Here is a 19,225-nt window from a genome sequence, read left to right on the forward strand (position 1 = left end):
ATTAGCCACAGTCTAGGCATCGAATGGGACGCGGGTGGCGCTGTGGGTAAAACTTCAGTGCCTAGGACTTGTTGATCGCACGGTCGGCGGTTCAAATCCCCGCGGTGGGGTGAGCTCCCGTCGTTAGGTCCCAGCTCCTGCCCACCTAGCAGTTCGAAAGCACCCTTAAGTGCAAGTAAATAAATAGGTACCGCTCCGGTGGGAAGGTAAACGGCGTTTCCGTGTGCTGCTCTGGTGCTGGTTCGCCAGAGCAGCTTCGTCACACTGGCCACGTGACCCGGAAGTGTCTGCAGACAGCGCTGGCTCCCAGCCTCTAGAGTGAGATGAGGGCACAACCCTAGAGTCTGTCAAGACTGGCCCCTACGGGCAGGGGTACCTTTAGGCATCGAGTACAATGCTAAGCTGTTTAACTGAAACCAGAAGTGAAAAATTCTGAACTTGGATGCCAGGAGGAAGGAAATGTCATTCTTAACAAAATATGACATCTGGATGCAGCCAAGGCCTTGCAGAGCTTTGCTCAAAGTCTTACAAGTGTAAAACTAGTTAAGTGAAACAAGCCAAGAGGTGCAAACTTGCTTGATTTCAATAAATTCTACAGGTGGCAAAATTCTGCACTTTTGACCTTGTCAAGTGTAACCTGCTGCTTGTTTGGGGTTTTACTGAGAATTTAACATTTCTGCTTTTGGGGTTTTGTGCCTGTTTAGTATCCAGTCTGAAGTGTCCTTTGAAGGTGCTTATGGGAATCTCAAACGCCTGTATGATAAGGCGGCCAAAATGTATCACCAGCTGAAGAAATGTGAAACCAGGAAACTGTCACCCAGCAAAAAGAGGTAAGGACGTAATGTGGTTCAGTACTGCGGTGAGCAAATCTCAAAATCTGTCCAGTGTTCTGGTAGACATGTCCAGAGGTAGAGTATTATCCAGCCTCTGTGAACATTACCTAATTCCATAGAGAAACACCTGTGACTGACCCCAGCGGGATGACATGCCAATGAGCACATGTAACCCCCCCCCCCCCCGAATTTATTGGTTCGATGGATTGTGATGGTTTCCTAATAGTCATCTGGAGTTAACACTTGCAATTTGGGCCTTAAGGGGGAAGGGAAGGAGGGACGCACCATTTGTGTGGTGCTGCATGTGAGAATTGAAATGCAAGTGGATGAGACAGTGCAGGCTGTTTGGGTGTGCAAAGGTGTGTTACTGCCCTCTTGTTTACCATAACAGCCTATTTCATGAATGGGGAAAGTGATGCAGAGAGAGAAATGTCTGGTTCAAGGCCAGCCTGAGCTGAGGTTTATATGCAACACCTTGGCCAGTCCAAGCCTGGCCCTACTAAATTTTAGCGATGGGTTTTCTCAGCATTAAGAATGTGGTAACTGAGGGGTTATGAGAGATGAAAAACTGTGGCTTTGTGCAATTGAGGCTTATTCAGAATTAGGACTCTCACTCCTTGTCTTTCCTGACTGCTCTTCAGTTGAGGCTCCAGTGCACTTTGGTGAGTGAAGTAGTCCTTTGCCAAAGCTGCTGCTGTTTGGTTTCAACTCCCTCGTATTCCAAATTGGAGAATGTGTCTGCCACATACTAATATTGGCTGTGCCTGAAATTTCCTTTGCCTTTGTGGTGCTGGCTGCATAGCTATAGGACTTCCTCAGAGTCTTAAGAAGCATTATATTACAAGGGGTGAAAATGACCAAATGACGAGAAAGAGAAGGAACAGTCCAGATTCTGTGCCAAGCAAAGTGAACTCTGCAATCTCTAGAAAATAAGTGGATTGAGTAGATTTGCCACAGTTCCCCATTTTGCACAAATGCCTTCTCCTTTGCTGAACTTACTTTGTTTCTAGTAGTCTTGGGGGTGGAGCTAGAGCTGTTGGGCACTTAGGCCTTATCTGAAACCACTGAAAAATCTTACTTGACTTCCTCCTTGGGATAATTGTGCCCTTCCCCCTCTCTTTCCCTCTCCCAACTCCACCCCACCCCCCACCCCCGCAGGTGCAAAGACATTAAGAGGTTACTGGTGAGTTTCATGTACTTGCAGAGCCTCCTTCAGCCAAAGAGCAGGTGAGTCTTCTGCTTCTTTATTCTTGCTGTGCTGTTTTGTTAACTCCTGGTAGATTATGTAGCTGAAGCAAAGCACTTTTACATTGGGATAATATACCGGTCCAAACAATCTCAAGGGCATTGGAATAACTTCCCATGAGGGGAAGGAGAATTCCTTGCTCCAACACTCTTCTGCATTTTTGTCATGGATTGACAGCATTGCCTTTTCACCGGTTGAGAGTCTCCCACCACTAGGGAGGATGCATCACCCTTGGCCCTTGAGAAGGGCCATAGCTCAGCAGTAGAGCATCTGCTTTGCATGCCAAATGTCCTGGGTTCAATCCCAAGTAGGGTTGGAAAAGGCTTTCTGCCTGAAACCCTGGAGAGCCACTGCTGGTCAGTGTAGACTATACTGATCTAGATTGACCAGTGGTCCAACTTCATATAAGGCAGCTTCTTAAGTTCCTAATTTGTCGGGCGAGTCTAAAGCACCTTGGGGAGAATGTGCCCTCAGATCAAGTATCAGGGTTGCCTGGTTCTTAGTTACCCACTCGTCGGCTCAGCCTCTGCAGATGAGGAATCTGATAGCTCGTTATGGGGGTTGCATAAGCACTGTGGTTGCCTAAGGTTCGGAGAGGCTTCACCTGTTTCAACTGCTTGCACCTCCTGTTTGCTGTGGGACAATCCTCTGTGGCTCATCTCTCCTTGTCACCCCACCTCTCAGTTCTGCAGACTCTGAGCTGACGTCTCTCTGCCAGTCAGTACTGGAGGATTTCAACCTCTGCCTCTTCTACTTGCCCTCTTCGCCCAACACGAGCTCTGCCAATGACGACGAAGAGGAGTGCGAGAATGGCTACTCCTTCCTGCCAGACCTCCTCATCTTCCGGATGGTCATTGTCTGCCTGATGAGCGTCCACAGCCTCAAGAGGGCAGGTGAGCAGCGTGGCTGTGTGTGGTGTGTCCTCCTCTTGCAGACTTGGTGTGCAGGTTTTAAGCTGCCCTGTCGGCCTCTCATTATAATATGATTGGTTGAACTGAGCTAGCATCTCTCAAACTCTTCCTGTTTCCAGAACAGCAGCAAAGATGAGGTGGTTCAGCATCCACTTCATAAAACACAGTCATTGACTCCTGGGCTCAGGTGCTCACAGAGTAAATCTGGGATCGAAGTATTTTCATTTCATTTCACTTTAAATTTGTATTTTCATAGAATCATAGAGTTCATAGACTCAAAGAGTCTGGATATTTAGCATATCATCATTAGCATTAGCATTTATTAAATTTGTTAGTTGCCTTTTTGCCATGGCAATTTGAAGCAACTAGGATGGGATAATATATTAAAAGATCCCACTCGCTCTAAAAGGCCATAGATAGTTCAAAGCCAAAGGCCTGGTTTAAAAGGAGTGTTTTTGCCTGGCGACTGGAGCCTATGTAATGATGACACCAAGTGAGCCTTCCCAGGGAGAGCATTTCACAAACCGGGAGCCAACACTGAAAAGGCCTGATCTCAAGTTGCCACCCTCCGGACCCTCCTGTGGAAGGGGGCACATGATATATGCAAGTGGCTGAATGGAGTTCTTAGTTTTGTTGCAGAAAGGCTTTTTAAATCTCTGAATAACAGTGAGTTGACAAGAATTTTAACTTTGATCACATAAAGAAGCCCAAAGGCATTTGGGTGCCTGCAGTTGAATAAAGGTAAATGCATAATTATGGAGTTTGCTCCCCCACGGACGTTGCAGACACTGTTTTTCCCATTCAGTTGCCAGCTCCCCTTGACGCTGATGCTTCCTCATCTCTCTCCTTACAGGCTCCAAGCAGTATAGTGCAGCCATTGCATTCACACTGGCCCTCTTTTCGCACCTCATCAACCACGTCAATATTCGCCTGCAAGCAGAGCTGGAAGAAGGCGAGAATCCAGTTCCAGCCTTTCAGAATGATGGCACAGGTGAGGGCTGCGAGAAGGGTTAAGTTTGCCCATTCTAAGATCCTTGCCTTCCATCTTCCACACTGCGTTCTGCTCTTGTGACGAGGCAGGCAGTGGTGAAAATAATCTGGTTAACAGTTATTTACTTTTCCTAGGGGATCCTGGGAAGTTCTTTGGGGAGAGTCTGTAAGAACTTGAAAATAGCCCTGCTGAATCAGACCAAAGGCCTGTCTGGCTGAGCACCTTGTTTACAGAGTGGCCAGCCAAATACCTATAGGAAGCAGGGAGACCGGACCCAACCCCAGCAGAAGATAGTAATCAAAGCCAGTGATAGCCTTTCCAAACCCCTCTTAAAGCCATCCAAGTTGGGGGTCATCACTAGATCTTGTGGGAGTGAATACCTTAGTTTAACTTACGTTCTGTGTGCAGAAGTCTTTCCTTTTGCCTGTCATGACTCTCCCACCATTCAGCTTCACTGGATGAAGATAATAACACAATACTGTGGTACCTTGGTTGTCAAACTTAATCCGTTCTGGGAATCTGTTCGACTTCCAGAACCGTTCGAAAACCAAGGCACGGCTTCCAATTGGCTGCAGGAGCTTCCTGCACTCAGTCGGAAGCCGTGGAAGCTGTGTCAGACGTTCGGCTTGCAAAAAACGTTTGCAAACCAGAGCACTCACTTCCAAGTTTGGGGCGTTTGGGAGCCGATTTGTTTGGGAGCCAATCCGTTTGATAACCAAGGTACCACTGTAAAACTATGAACAGCAACAATGAATTGCACAGTAATTAAAAATTCAGTTAAAACTTTAGTTTAATTAATTCAACAAAATTTATGAACTTGATCCAATGAGACCAGCTTTCCAATCTGACACAGTCATTCACACCTCCAGCACCCCCTTCCATCTCTTGGCCTTTTGCGCCCCCCCCCCCAGGTAATCCCACTGCCCCCCAAGGTGCCAACTTCAGGAACCACTGATATAAAGTCTTTGTGGCAGGTGTTGCAACGAAACAGTAGTCAAGCCGGTTTGTGTATCTTTAGAGTTTCCAAAAATGTGTGTTCGGCTGCTCTTTTGCAGAGGATCTGGAGGCCCGGGAATCCTTGAACTCCATTGAGAGAGAAGCCGAAGGGGACCTGGCCAACCACCGACCCAGCGAGGAGCAGCGGAAGAGCGAGAGCAAGAAGGGCAAGAAATATTCACGCCTCTCCTGCCTGCGCCGTCGCCGCCATGTCCAGAAGGTGGACGAGAGCGACCTGAGCGAGGGCTTCGACTCCGACTCTAGCCCGGATTCCACCAAAGGGAGTGATGGCTCAGAGAGCGGCTCAGAGAAGAGCGACGAGGAGGCCGAGGCGGCTTTTGACGTGGAGACCGACTCAGACATGAACAGCCAGGAGTCACGCTCAGACCTGGAAGACATGGAGGACGAGCCAGACGCCGAGGGGGGCAGCCAAGCCAAGGGCATGAAGAACGGCGCCCCGGAGGCTTTGGACTCTGCGGAAGGGGATGTTGGCAGGCTGGTGGACTTGAAAAGCCCTGGCGTTGCCAAGACTGAGCCCCTGCTGGAGCCTCCTGCGGCCAACGGGCCAGGCTTGCTGGGCGCCAGTGATGCCAGTATAGCCAGCAACCTCCAGGCCATGTCCACGCAGCTCTTCCAGACCAAGCGCTGCTTCCGACTGGCCCCCACTTTCAGCAACGTCCTCCTCAAACCAAACTGTGAGCTGCCTGCCCCGAAAGAGGTGGCGGACAGCAAGCCATGTGTCAATGGGGACGTGGAGAAGTCCAAAATGACTGAGCAAGGTGAGAGAGAGAGAGAGAGAGAGAGAGAGAGAGAAAGAAAGCATGTACGCTAGATTGGAAAGGAGGTCCTGAGTGGAGAAAAGGGTGTGTGAGCAGAAGTGGGGTGGAAAGACCTTAGGATTTTGTAGAGGGTGATTTGTGGGTGAGATCTGGCTGACACAGATCCCGGTTGCCAACGCAGAGGTGTAAGTGGGGAAGGGGGCAAGATGAGAACTCCTTTGATATCCATTTCCAGGCCAGCCATTAGCTATGCGCCCCCAAAACATTGCTGTCTTAAAGTGGGGTGACAAACCTGTCTTCTAATCTTTGACATTGTGTCCCCATCTGCACTATACATTCAAAGCAGCAGCATATCGCAGTCGTGGCTTATTCCTCCTAAGAATCCCAGAACAAACCTCATTTCCCAAGGTTCTTTGGGGGAAGCCATGACTCTTTAAAATGGTATGGTGCTGCTTTAAATTTATACTGCAGATGGGGGCAGAAGTGTGGCAGAAAGGAAGTTGAGGCAGGGTGGTGTACTAAATTGTGCACTAAATCTCCTTCTCCACCATCCCTACTCGTAGGGAGTGATTTTCTTTTCTGTGGAGGTGCCAGCTACTGCTTTTCATCACCTCTAGATTAAAACTTGATAAAACCTCTTGATTCCCAGGGGCCAGATAAAAAGCACTTGGCAGGGTAGGTGGGTGTCTCTCCTCTGGAGGAGAATTGCATTTTCCAATCTGCACTCCTTGCTTAATTATCTAAGTTCCTTGTTTTTAACGATCCGTTTGTCTTGTCCAAGACGATGTTTCTGAGTCGGAAGAGAGCGTCTCTAGCAGTAAATCCTGCAGGAACGAGCGTTCTCTCCAGGAGAAGCTGGAGATCATCACCAATGAGGGGTTGCTGCCGACTGTCAAAGTATTTCTGGACTGGCTGAGAACCAACACTGATCTCATCATCATGTGTGCACAGGTAGGGAGGGGTGATGGGGGAGAATCCCACTTACACGACTTCTTCAGCTTACACCTCTGGGCTGTTGAATGAGCCTCTATCTTGTGCACTCAACCACTGCACTTGCCAGCCTGTATAAAGCATTTTGCCATTAACTGCTAAAAGTAGAAGTAACTGATAAAAGCAGTGGATCCCAAAGTGGGTGGTACCAGCCCTGGTGGGGCGGTGGGATTACCGGGGGTGTGGGGGGTGTGCGCATGCGCGCTAAGAGTCAAAGGGGCGCTGGAGGTGTAAATGACCCACAGTTCTGATATTTATCAGATAAATCGTAGGGAAAATGATGGGATTTCAAGTAGACCTCAAACTAATGTGAGGGTGACAAACCCATGCCTTAAAATGCACACTTCATGTAATCCTTGTGATTTAAAGTAGCAAGGGGAGCTGTGAACCCTTCCCTCCCAGGTAATTTTCTCCCAGCTGAGCTCTATTCCACAGTCAAAGCCAAGCTGGGGAAGAAAGGTGGGTGGGAGAGGTTGAGTGTTTCAGTGCCGTATTCTTGCCCCATTGCTACCTTAAATCTACACACGCACACACCCTCTTGCACTTTATTTCGAGTGCAACCTTCAAGGGCCCCCTGCTCTCAGCTGTAGTAAAACGGACATCCCATTTTATCCTGGTGCTGACTTTGTGTGGTAGGTTAGGCTGGGAGGTGGTAGCAGCTGGCCAGTCTGAGCAAGGGCTTGAACCTGGATCTCTGGCCCAAGTCCTAATATTCACAACATGCTCAACTTGCATTTGTTTGTGGTGCTTTTTCCCTTCGCCAGAGTTCTCAGAGTTTATGGAACAGACTTTCTGTCCTACTGAACCTGCTTCCTTCAGCTGGAGACCTTCAGGACTCAGGTAACTTTTAGAAGAAATTTCCTTTTCTAATGTCCCCTCACCCCACCCCTGATACTTGAATTTCAACTTCCTGTGCAGTTCAGGCACTCTTGCTAGTTTCCTGGGTCTTTTTCCTGCTTTACACCCAGTTTTTCTGCTGTTTTAAAATGGGGAGAGATGGTGGGAAGTCTAGTCACACAAAGTGACTTCTTTGAACCTGGAATCTTCAGTTTGCAGTCTCCACCATCTCTTGGTGAACCAGGGAATGTCCCTTACTGGAAACCCTTGGAGACCTACTGTCCCAATCTGCGTAGACAATACCTGAGCTTGGTAGACTTCTTACGTTCTTCTGGAATTCCATTGCTTAGTTCCAGAAGAACGTGAGAAGTCTACCAAGCTCGTATGCTATGCAGTGGAGTAAGCACAAAGCCCCTTTCTGGGGGAGCAGCTCCGCCAGTTCCACCTTCAAGGCCACACTTGCTTACCTGATGGTGGCTTGTCTGGATTCAGAGAGGGAAGCTCCTGCTGAGGTCTTCTGTATGCCTCATGAAAAGAATCAGAATCGTAGAGTTGGAAGGGATCTCAAGGGGTATCTAAGCCAATGTCCTTCAATGCACAAATAACAGGTGCAGAGTCCCTGGCAGATGCCCCCACCCCCAAACTCTGTTCAAAAACCTTCCATGATGGAGAGTCCACCAGCTTCCAAGGTTGTCCGTTCCACCGTTGAATAGCGCTTACTGTCAGAGCTGGTCATGATATGGAAATGTAATGAGCCACTTTACACAGAGTCAAGTTACTCATCTAGCCTAGTGCCGTCTACCTTGATCTGGCAACAGCCTCTGTGTGTGTGTTTGTTTCCCATCCCTTCCTGGAGGAGATGGTGGGGGTCGATCTGGGGAACCTTCTACATGCAGAGCATTTGGTCTTCCACTGAGTTACAACCCTGTTCTTTGAAGGAGACACAAGCATCCCAAGCCAGGAGCATCTTCCCCCTTTGGGCTTCCTGCGGGGCCGACTCCCGTGTGTGGCAGAGTCAGAGCTGGCACCATGAGGAGTTGTGGAAGTCCCAGTTTTAGACTAGACGTGCCCTTGAGGACTAGCGTTTCGTGTGACTTTCTAGTTGCTCCTTCTGCCTCTGTGACCCAGAAATATAAAGCCGCCGTTCTGTCCCCTCCCATCCCCACTGCTGATGCGCAGGGCTGTTCCTCTGCAACGAGGTGAAGAGCATGCTGCCTGGGTGTGAGCTGCCAGACTTGCCTGCCTGCCTGCTGCTCCCAGAGGACATGGCCCTCCGCAACCTTCCCCCGCTGAAGAACGCACACAAGAGGTTCAACTTTGAGCAGGACAGGCCTCTCCTTGCAGAAGTGGAGGAGGTAAGAGGCTGGTTTTGGTGCTGGATTTCAGAAGTCATGGGAGGCTTCTGGACTGGGGGGGGGGGACGTGAGGGCAAGTAGAACCTTTGCTCCAGGACTTCAGGGGTGGGGAACCTCTAGCTCGCAGGCCAGTCCTGTCCCACCAAAGGAGCCCAGTTTGGTGTGTGAGGCTATTTTCCCAAACCACGCCCACCTATCAGTCAGCTGGTGTCGCTGGGTGGGGTTTGATCCTTCTGGCCTAGGAGCTCTTTGATCCTTTGCAGCGAGAGGTCAGCCAGCTTGGCCCATCCTTTGCCCTCCCAAGTCCCAGCTGTTCCTGTAGCCTTTCAGGTGTTCAGGAGGGGAGCTTTTGCTTTGCTTTAGTGTGTGTGAGCCCCCATCTCGGCCTCAAGTGGACGCGCTCCCTGCCCTCCCCACCCACCAGGTCCTCCTCCTCTTTCTTCATTACAGTCCGTGGTTCGCATCTGTTGCATCCGGAGTTTCGGACACTTCATCACCCACCTGCAAGGCAGTATCCTGCAGTTCAACCCGGAGGTTGGGATCTTCATCAGCATTGCTCAGTCGGAGCAGGACGGCTTGCTCCAGCAGGCCCAGGCCCAGTTCCGCATGGTGAGCTTTTCCAGGGTGGGCTGGAGGGGAGTAGTGGGATAGAACAAACATGCTCCAGTGAAGAGCAAGGCTTGATAGCCATACAGGGACCTCCTCTTGCATTCCCTGTCTTGTCACATGCCTGTGCATTGCACAGCTCTTCTCTTCCATATGTGAGTTTATGTCACCGGTGAAGCCTGAGAAAATACCAGAAAATGCATGGGAAGCATCTGATGGAAGTTTCAGGGGTGATGTGGAAGTGAGTGGCTGAGAAAAGACTTGTAGTAGCCAAGTTTCTAGTCCTCAACTTAGCACTTTCTTTGCCCATAAAAAAAAACATCTAGGGAAAGTGTAAAAATACTTTACAGTGTTATTTCTGTGGCTATCAGCAAAAAGAAGGGTCCTTTAGACTGTTTGCAGACTACATTTCAACTAGGGGATGGGGAGAGTATTCAGAGCATGCAATTTTACACTGCTTATATTGTATTGCATATTTAGGCCTTTGTGACCTTACAGTAGATTTATTTCTTATATTTATATGCCACCACCTCCTTCAAGGAGCTCAAGGGGCTGTACATAGTTCTTCCCCTGCTCCCCATTTTATCCTCAAAGCAATCCCTGTGAGGTAGGGTAGGCTGAGAGGTAGTGACTGGCCCAAGACCACTCAGTAAGCTCCATGGCTGAGTGGGAATCTGAACCCAGGTCATAGTTCCAACACCCTCTAACCATCTCACCACCCATGGATAGCGAAAGGAAGTGGAGGAACCATTCCAGAGTTGTGGAATGGGACCATAGGTGCAAAGGCAGTTTGACGTGCATCATTCCCTTTGCTCTCCCTTAGGCCGCTGAGGAAGCTCGCCGGAACAGGCTCATGAGAGACATGGCTCAGCTTCGGCTGCAGGTATGATGATGGACTGTGCATAGATGGGGGAGGCAAGTGCAAGTCAGTGGAGGCCTCCAAATACCTGGGGTGGGGGGTGGGGAGGCTGTATCGCTTGTGCTTGCGCCTGACATAGCTTGCAATTAAAGCACTTGACTGAATGAGGACAAAGCCAGCAGGTAAGGTTCCCATCCTGCGCTGTAAACTGGTCAGGCCTATCAGCTCTGTTGGTCAGAACCTGGGGTACCAATAACAGCGAGTCTTCATGATTGGTGGAACTGGTTCAGAATACCCATTCCCCGTTTGTAAGAACTCAGGGTTGCCGTGTGGCCTCACCCACACTTGGGAACTCCCTGCCTATTGACAGCAGGCAAGTTCTTTTCATTGTACTCTTTTTTGCGCCGGCTAAAAGCCAAGTCTACCAAGTGGTTTAAAAAGATGGTGTGAGTTTTAATCCGCTTTTAGTCTGTTTTAACTTTTCAAAAGTATTTAAACTATTGTTAATTTTTGCTATTGATAATTTTTGGTAAACTACTCTGAAGGGTAATTTAAAAAAAAAAATCAAACAGTGAATACATTTTATGAAATAACTAAAAAATACAGTGACCTACACAGCCATGCAGGGAGAGGAAAGGCCAGAGCATATGCTTTATACGCATCGTTCAGTCCCTGATTTATCCTGTTAAAAGATGATCTTGAGCAGTTCGTTTTGAGAAAGATTTCCTGCCTGAGACTCTGGATTCTTGCTGAAGCCGGTTCTGTGAAATCTTGCCACGAACTGAGTCAAACCATACAAATCCCAGTATAGTCTTGTCCTTTTCAGAGTCTCTAGCAGAGAAGAGTCTTTTTCCCAGCTTCGCTACCTGGAGTTGTGTGGGGTTGAACCTGCACCCTGCTACATAAAACTTCTTGTACTCTGCTGGATGGGCTGGTCATCTGACAACACAGGGTGGGCCACTGAGAACACTCCTTAATGGATTTGGTGCTCTTGCTCAGAGTTTCTTCCCTAAAGGCTCCTGCTTCCTTCTCTCTTTCCCCAGCTGGAGGTGTCACAGCTGGAAGGGAGCCTCCAGCAGCCCAAAGCACAGTGTGTGATGTCGCCCTACCTGGTCCCTGACACCCAGGCTCTCTGCCAGCACCTCTGCACCATCAGGCAGCTGGCTGCCAGTGGAAGGTTTATTGTGATCATCCCACGGACAGGTAAGTGGCCCCTCCCACCACAGGGCTGGTATCCTGAGCAGGACAATTGCTGTTGCCAGGTAGTGAAAGGGTTGATTGCCCTGGGGGGGGGGCGGTGAGCGAGCCGAGCAGTGGGATTACCTGGGGGGTTGCTAAGGGGCAGTTGGGCAGCTGTATAACCAGTGCAGGCTCATCTACTTTGTTAACAATTAAACTAACCAGTTTAAATTGGAGCTTTAATAAATGTGTGGTTGTTAACTATTTACTGTGTGTTTCTTAGCGGGTTGTGCAAACCGCTGTTCTGAACAATGCTTTTTATAGGGTAGTGGGCACTGGGGATGAGCTTGTGGAACCAAGGGGGCAGTGACCAGAAAAGTTGGGAACCTCTGCCTTAAGGGAAGCAGAAAATGTAACCACCTTGTTTTTCTTTGATCCTTAGTAATTGATGGCTTAGACTTCCTGAAGAAAGAGAATGCGGGAGCTCGTGACAGCATCCGATATCTAGAGGCAGAATTTAAAAAGGGAAACAGGTAGGTTGAGCCCCCTGGTCAACAGTATTCATTTTCATTGTACACTGGAACAGGTAATAAAGAACCGTGTTTAAGAAGCAGCCTCTCTTGGGATGGGTCGTTAGGTTGTAATTTACATATACACCCTGATCAGGCTGCAGTTCTCATATGTAAAACAGCTGTTTGGGTCCTGCCCTTGAATGTGAATACCTGTTTGCAATAAAAATTTGAACATTGCACCTCCATCCCTTTCCCAGTATAGGTGTGCAGGCATTTGATGTTTTTAATAATAATAAATATTTACAGTAGTACCTTGGTTTGCAAGGTTTGCAAACAGTCTGGTTTGCATATGTTTTGGATTACAAACACGTCAAACCTGGAAGTGCGTGTCCTGGTTTGCAAACTTTTTTGGGATTACGAACAAATTTTTTTTTGGAGGCCCCATTGGCGAAAGCGTGCCGTGGGTTACAACCTGTTTTGGTTTACAAACAGACCTCCAGAACAGATTATGGTTGTAAACCAAGGTACCACTGTATTTTGTTTCTTTTGATTTCTGCTCCACCTTTTAGGTCAAGTCTTTATAAGTCAGCTTACCATAAAACTTAAATGCAGTACAACAGTGGAATAAACACCATACAGTAAAAAGCAGCTTCTGATAAAATTGCAGTAAAATATTGTAGGGTCTCAAGCAAGGGATTTGAGCAGAGTTCTCCAAGGAGGGACCCCACAACTGTAGGGCCACCACTGCCAGGTGGAGCCTTTTAACTTTGATGAAGCTTTTGGGAAGAGCTGGGTTCAGATTCTCTCTCAGCTTGATATTGGTCATTGAGCAAATCTTCCTTTAACAACTGGCTTCTCTCACCTGCAAAACACGGACACTGCTTAGCAGGGTTATTGGGATAAATATGCATAAATGTACTGCAAATTACTTTGCAATTTCAGCTGTGCTGCAGAAGTAGCCTGATCAGCATTGCACTCACGCACACATCCACCCAATGTGTGATCTTCTGTCTCTAGGTACATCCGCTGCCAGAAAGAAGTTGGGAAAAGCTTTGAGAGGCATAAACTGAAGAGGCAAGATCTAGATGCTTGGTAAGCATTTGCTTCAACCTGCCTCAAATCTTAAGCAAAGCTGCATTCACAAGCAGAGAGCTGTTTTTACTAAGCCAAATGGTGGCACTGTTTTCTCTCTTTTGCCTCAATACTAATATAACAGGAACCTCTATAAGATACTCGATAGCTGCAAACAGCTGACAACCTCTCAAGGGGGCAGCGAAGATGACTCCAGTGGGATGGTGACCATCCTCACAGGCTTCCAGCTGGATGACCCAAGCAAGCTTTCTGCACCCATGAAGGTGAGTGTGGTCTGAAACCAAACTGTTCCGGCTTCGTGGTGATATTTTGACTTGGAGTATGGAATACTTTTTTTAAAAGCAGTGTTGTCTATTGAAATAGAGAGAGAGTACCACTCACGAAAACAAAATGTATACCTGCAGAACTCATTGCCACGTGATGAGTGCAAAGTAGTGGTTGAAAGTAACTGGGGACATGGTGGGGTAGGCTTGCAGCTGGTTAATCTGCCAGGAGGCAAGGTTCCATTTTTACTATTTAATTGTTGCTGGCAGCAAGTGAGCAATTTCACCACCATGTTCTGCCTGTGATTTCCCCAGGATTCAGCTGCCCAGATACTGTTGGAAGACAGAATTCAGGGCTAGAAAGGCCTGAGATTCAGGGTGGTGAGGATGGTTACATCATGGGTAGCTAAGAGTTACTGGGCGAGATGCAAAGACCAGCACCTCCCCTCCAGGGCCTTACTGCACTTGGATCCCAACTCCCTTGTTCTTTCCCCAGTCTGCGATCCAGGCGGCAGCCAACGCCAGCGTCGAGATAAAGAACGTTCTGGAATTCTACAAGCAGTGGAAGGAAATGGGTTGAGGGGAGAGAAGCCGCTGGGTTGGTTGAAGCTCTGTCTCCCCGTCTTTGGACGCGCAGCGTTGGAACGAAAGAAGTCAAAACCACAGGCGATATTTGGACACGAAGCAGCTGCCGCCGCCGCGGCAATCCATGAAAAACAAGCAGCTGGGCGTGTGCACGAAACACCACCCCACATCCACACCCCCGCCATCCCCTCCCCATCTCACCAAACGGGCGGCGTCTGTGGCAGACCATGCAGCCGCTTGGGGAAGAGAGACGGATCTCGGCCGGACAGAGGAGAGGTGGTCTCCTTTTCTCCAAGCTGATGGGGACGGGTGTGAGCGGTGGGAGGGAGGGCCTCCATTCATCTCCAAAAAGCTTGCTTGGTTTCTCGTCTCCAGGATCCTGCAGGCAGCTTGTCGCCTACGCTTGAAACAAAAACACGACATTTGTGACTTTTTGCCACCGGATCCACGCTGCGAAAGAGCCGGTGATCCTGAGAGAGGGGATCAGGATTTGCAGGAGGCTCTTTCAGAATCTGGTGATGGGGAGGAGGACGTTTTCTCTCCCATTTTTATTTCATTTCCGCCCCTTCCCCTTATTGTGTTTTTTTATGCTTAGTGACCATGCCTCTTGTGTTTTGTTTTGTTTTTCCTTTCCCCTCCCTTGTCTCCCCCTTCCCCCCAAAACCGGGGAGGGTTCTTCACCTTTGAGTGTTTGAAAGATGTTAAGGTGGCAGGGGAACAGTGATCCTGTCTCAGCAAAGCAAAACAGCTCTCTATAAGAAGCTTCCGAATGAAAACATTATTTATTTCCTTGTGGGTGGGGGTGGGAAGAGTTAGCTGTGAAAAGGAAACAGTGGGCCTCATTCCCCTCCCTTTCTGCACCCTCCACTCTGCCTGTCCAAAAACCGCACCATCTTCCCACGCCTTGCTTTTCTCATAAAGTGTTGCGTTTTGTGAGTGGTGTCATAGACCATCTTGGGCTGCTTGAGCCAGGGAGGAAACAAACCCCACATTACAGCTCTCCTTTCATTCCCTGGGGTTAAGCGACCGTCTGCATGGTGCTGTTCCGCCTGCCTCCCCTTTCTATTCCCCTGTTCACCAGACAACAGGTAACTAGAAAATGGTGGCCCTTCTGTTGGGCTTGCTTTGGGTTTCTTGGTTTGCCCTGAAAAACAAACAAACCCTGTTTTCTCTGGCTCCTTGTGGCTGTTGTAGGAGGGATGAAGGCCTAGCTCTTGTGCAGAGCTTATTGGAGAGGAGTGAAGGGGGGCTTTGCAGGCTAAGCAGGAGAAGAAGGAAACCTGACGGTATCCCTTTGCCACAGAGAAAGCCATGGGGCCTCCTTTCCCCTAGTATTCTCTGCCTCCTCTGAAATACCATAAACCAGGAAGGGTTAACCAAGGTCTGAGTGTTGAGGTTCCTGAATGGGTTCTCGACGCCTGACTCCCTTCCGCATTTGCCAGTGTTTTATGTTGAGCCTGCCAAAGGGTCACTGTTGGAAAGATGCAGGTAGTGGCAAACCATTTCTTCTTGAAGCTAGCTTTTTCTTATGGGGGCCGGACCACCTCAGGGCCTAATAAGCTTTTGCCCTATACACCTCCCAAGTCTTCCTTCCCCACCCCCAGGCCTGGTTTTGACACCCTCTGGGAAGGGAAGAGACTGGAAGGGCTTGGAAGCAGTTTCCTGCGAGGACTTCCTTCTGCATTCTACTTCCCTTCCGCCAGGCAAATAGGAAATGGGTGAGTTGCCAGCCAGGCCTCCCCCTTTCCCCACTCTTGTTTTCTTGGAGAGCCAGGTGTGGTTTCCTCCAAGGCAGCGATGCCTCTGGTGGCTTTGTGGGCCATCCAGTGCCCGCCATCTTGGATGGTTTTCTGCAGGTTCTGTATTTGGCCCTCGCCGCCTGCTTCTCTCGATCTCTTTTTAATCAGGTTGTGTTTCTAAAGCTTTTGAGTTTTCCATTAATGGGGTTTGGCCCCAAACATTCGAACATTTTATGCTGTTCCCAGGCATCCTTCCCACCCCTAACAAGGCACCCAGGATGAAATTCTTCGCTGCTTCCGTTATGCCCCTACCTTTGGCAGGAAGGCGACAGCACAGCCGCCACCCTTTGGGAACCATAGGTTAGATTTCTCTGGCTTAGCACATGCTTGATAATTTTTTAAGCCATCCTAGCACTCTCAAAATAGCAACCGAACACGAGTCCCATCATTTGCCTCCAAGAGGATACACTGGAAAAAAGGGGGGTTTTGTTCCTCACCTGCTCCCTCCTGGTTTTGCTTTGGGGTTTTATGTTTTTATAAGGGATTCTGGGCTGTTCTGCTCGAAATGGTGAAGCAGAAGGCAGGGGAAGAGCTTCCATGATGCAAAATGGGCCAAGGAGAGGAGAGGAAGGTACACAAGAGCATGTGCAGACTTCAGAAATGCCAGCAAACTAGACCACTTTGTAGTTGTGAGGGGCAAGTTTTAGTCTTGCTGGAAGAGGCAGTGGAATCAAGAAATGGAGTTGTTACCTGAGTGATATATTTTTAAACCGGGGGGGGGGGGGGAGAGAGCAAAATGACTCAACATAAAATGGGCATTTTTAAAAAGAAGAGTGTATGTAGTTCTGCAAGCTGAGTGCAGCCCACCAGCTGTGTAAGGTACTTTTGCAGCACTGAAGTCCTCTTTGTACTTTGAGAAACAAGTAACTAAGGATTCTCCAAGGGTTTGGCTGTGGGAAGAATCCTGCCCTTCTGAAGTGCAGGCAGTTGAATGCTCCTATCCTGCAGGGTAGGGTTTGGCAGAACCTCCCTTGCTCCTCCTGCAGCTGGAGAAGGTGCAGGTGAACCCTTTGTGAATTGAACAGGGATTTTACAGAAATGGTGAGCTGGACTGCCAGAGCAAATAGGTATTAGAGGATTTGAAGGAGTATCAAAAGAGGTCTGAATGGCCCACCAGAACTCTCGAAAGAGCTTCCAACAAAAAGTACTTCTGTACATTTTCTGCATTGCGTATGTGTGTGTGTGTGCACGCGTGTGTGTATGTGCTGTTTGTTGGGCCACTGTTTTGGAGAAGTTAAAATTAGATTACAAATTATAAATGAACCCCCCAAAAAGCACTTGGGGGAAAAATAATCGGCTCAAGCTAATTGGATGTTTTAAATGTAAATTCTGACATTTCTGCCTCCATTTGGAGATTATTACTTCACCCAAAAGCAACTCTTGCCAAGGAGGTCCAGGCTGATCTAAAGAAAAAGAAAAGGTGAGGTTTGAAGCCTGGAGCCTTGTTTCTTTTGGAAGCAGGGTTTAGTGTGGAAATTTATCATCATCATTATTACTACTGAGGAAACAGATCCTGCCAAATTTGCAACCAGCTCTGTCGGCACCCTACTTGGCTTCCAACAGCAGCCCCTGTGGCCTTCAGCTCTGAAATCCAACCTGTTTACCCATCAAACATTCAGCAGCAGGTGCTGATGGGGGCAGGCCCTTTGTTTCCTCTAAGTGGATGGAGGAGTAAAGGGATTTTGAAACATCTTGTTTGGGCTACACCATCGGTATCGCACCCACCTTTAGACCATCTCTGCAGTGTAGCCTAACTCCTAGTAAGCAGTAAAACAATTCTGGTTGGATTTTCTCTCTTTTTAAAAAGGTTCCCTCTTTCTGTCCTCACTTTTTTGGGAGTCTGTGACTTGCTTGTCAGAAGGAAGAAGAGATGGTAAATGTGTAAGGTCTCCTTTGTATGAGCTGCTTCTACCTAATGCTTAGCACATGGCAAAGGTCAAAGGCACAGCGGGCACATTTGAGTCTACTGTTTGGGGGGGGGAGTTCCTTTTCCTAACCCAATGATATACAACCAAGCTCTGGCCCTGGTGATGACTCTCGAGAGCCCCAACAACTCTGGCTAAGCAGGAAGAGAGAAACCATGTGGGAAATCCATCTTAATATTTTATGTTCCCGGAAATTGGGGTTTCTGCTGCTCATCCACCCAAGTAAACCTGATCTTTTGGGCTGTCATCAGAAGTTGTGTGTGTGTGTGTGTGTGTGTGTGTGCGTGCGTGTTTTTCACATGGGACATTAGCCATGGGTGGAAACATGGGTTTGAATTCTATAGATACCCTTGTAGGCTGTGCCAAATAGCCCTCCAGTTCTTTTCTTCCTGCTTCCATCGCTTAACTCTGTTCCTTAAATGTTGTGTGCGTGTTCTCTGCATCTAGAAAGGGAGAAAAAAATCCAGCCGAGATTCTCTGGCTGGGAAAACGTGGCAGGAGAGAAATTGGGGGGGGGGAGGAGCTGCCGCTGATGCCAGTTTGCGCACCAGAGCTGGCTGCTTCCAAAGACTTGGACTACAGCAGAAACGGTGTGGGACATGGCCCAAACTGCAGCTTCTCTGAAAAGCGTGGGGAGTTCAAAAGTTGGTGGGAAGGGGGGGCGTGTTACGAGATCTGCAGTCCTAAAGGTGGCCAGGAGCCATATCTGAGCATCCATATAAAGCTCTTCTCAGTATGAGTAGGGCGGGAGGAGGAAGAGATGTGAACTGGCTCCTGACTTACTGGTATACGGCCCTCCACTATGTAAGATTGGAACACATCGACTGGCTTAATAAAAATGCAAGATGTTTGTAAATCTTTATCCGTGGTCGCTTGTATTTTATTGGAGAGAAGGGATGTGGTCTATGCTTTTCCTGCGATGGTGTGTTCCATTGAGGTGGGGAAAGCCATCAGCGGTCCACACAACCTGCGCCCTAACTTGGGTCAACTAAGCAAAGATGTCAAGCCAGGGGCCTTGGATGTTGAACTACGGAACTCCCTCCCACAGGAGGCAGAGATGGCCATCAACTTGCATGGCTTTAAAAGAGGATTGAATTTCATGGAGGAGAGGGCTATTGATGGCTACCAGCCATAATGGTTATGCCTGCCTCCACAGACAGAGGAAGCAGTGCTTCTGAATACCAGTTGCTAGAAGCCTGAGGAAGGGCGATGGCTCTTGTGCTTGGGTCCTGCTTGGGGGTTTCCCTTTGGGGTATCTGTTTGGCCCCTTGAGAGGAGGATGCTAGACTAGGTGGGACATTGGCCTGACCCAGCAGGTTCTTATGGCTTCCAACTCTTCCCTGTATTCTGGTTTGCTGGTGACTCTCTTGAGGAGGCATCCCCAACATTCGGTCCTCCAGATGTTTTGGTCTACAATTCCCATCATCCCTGACCACTGGTTCTGTTAGCTAGGGATCATGGGAGTTG

At 48.7% G+C, this 19,225-nt stretch overlaps 1 protein-coding gene across 1 annotated transcript in view; it reads left to right on the forward strand.

The window, feature by feature from the left end:
* SMG5 (SMG5 nonsense mediated mRNA decay factor) overlaps positions 1-18,620 on the forward strand; it is a 32,968-nt gene extending 14,348 nt beyond the window's left edge. Inside the window, exons 8-22 of the mRNA XM_082204274.1 lie at positions 705-830; positions 1,992-2,060; positions 2,764-2,972; positions 3,844-3,981; positions 5,037-5,756; positions 6,538-6,707; positions 7,511-7,586; positions 8,763-8,938; positions 9,389-9,547; positions 10,368-10,427; positions 11,447-11,606; positions 12,025-12,115; positions 13,112-13,186; positions 13,311-13,449; positions 13,946-18,620. Of these exons, the coding sequence (XP_082060400.1) occupies positions 705-830; positions 1,992-2,060; positions 2,764-2,972; positions 3,844-3,981; positions 5,037-5,756; positions 6,538-6,707; positions 7,511-7,586; positions 8,763-8,938; positions 9,389-9,547; positions 10,368-10,427; positions 11,447-11,606; positions 12,025-12,115; positions 13,112-13,186; positions 13,311-13,449; positions 13,946-14,029 (2,452 nt within the window). The 3' untranslated portion in view covers positions 14,030-18,620. The remainder of the gene's footprint in view (positions 1-704; positions 831-1,991; positions 2,061-2,763; positions 2,973-3,843; positions 3,982-5,036; positions 5,757-6,537; positions 6,708-7,510; positions 7,587-8,762; positions 8,939-9,388; positions 9,548-10,367; positions 10,428-11,446; positions 11,607-12,024; positions 12,116-13,111; positions 13,187-13,310; positions 13,450-13,945) is intronic.
* Positions 18,621-19,225: the final 605 nt, after the last annotated feature.

Source organism: Podarcis vaucheri (genome assembly GCF_965113315.1).
Source record: "Podarcis vaucheri genome assembly, chromosome: 16".
NCBI classification, from domain to species: Eukaryota; Metazoa; Chordata; class Lepidosauria; order Squamata; family Lacertidae; genus Podarcis; species Podarcis vaucheri.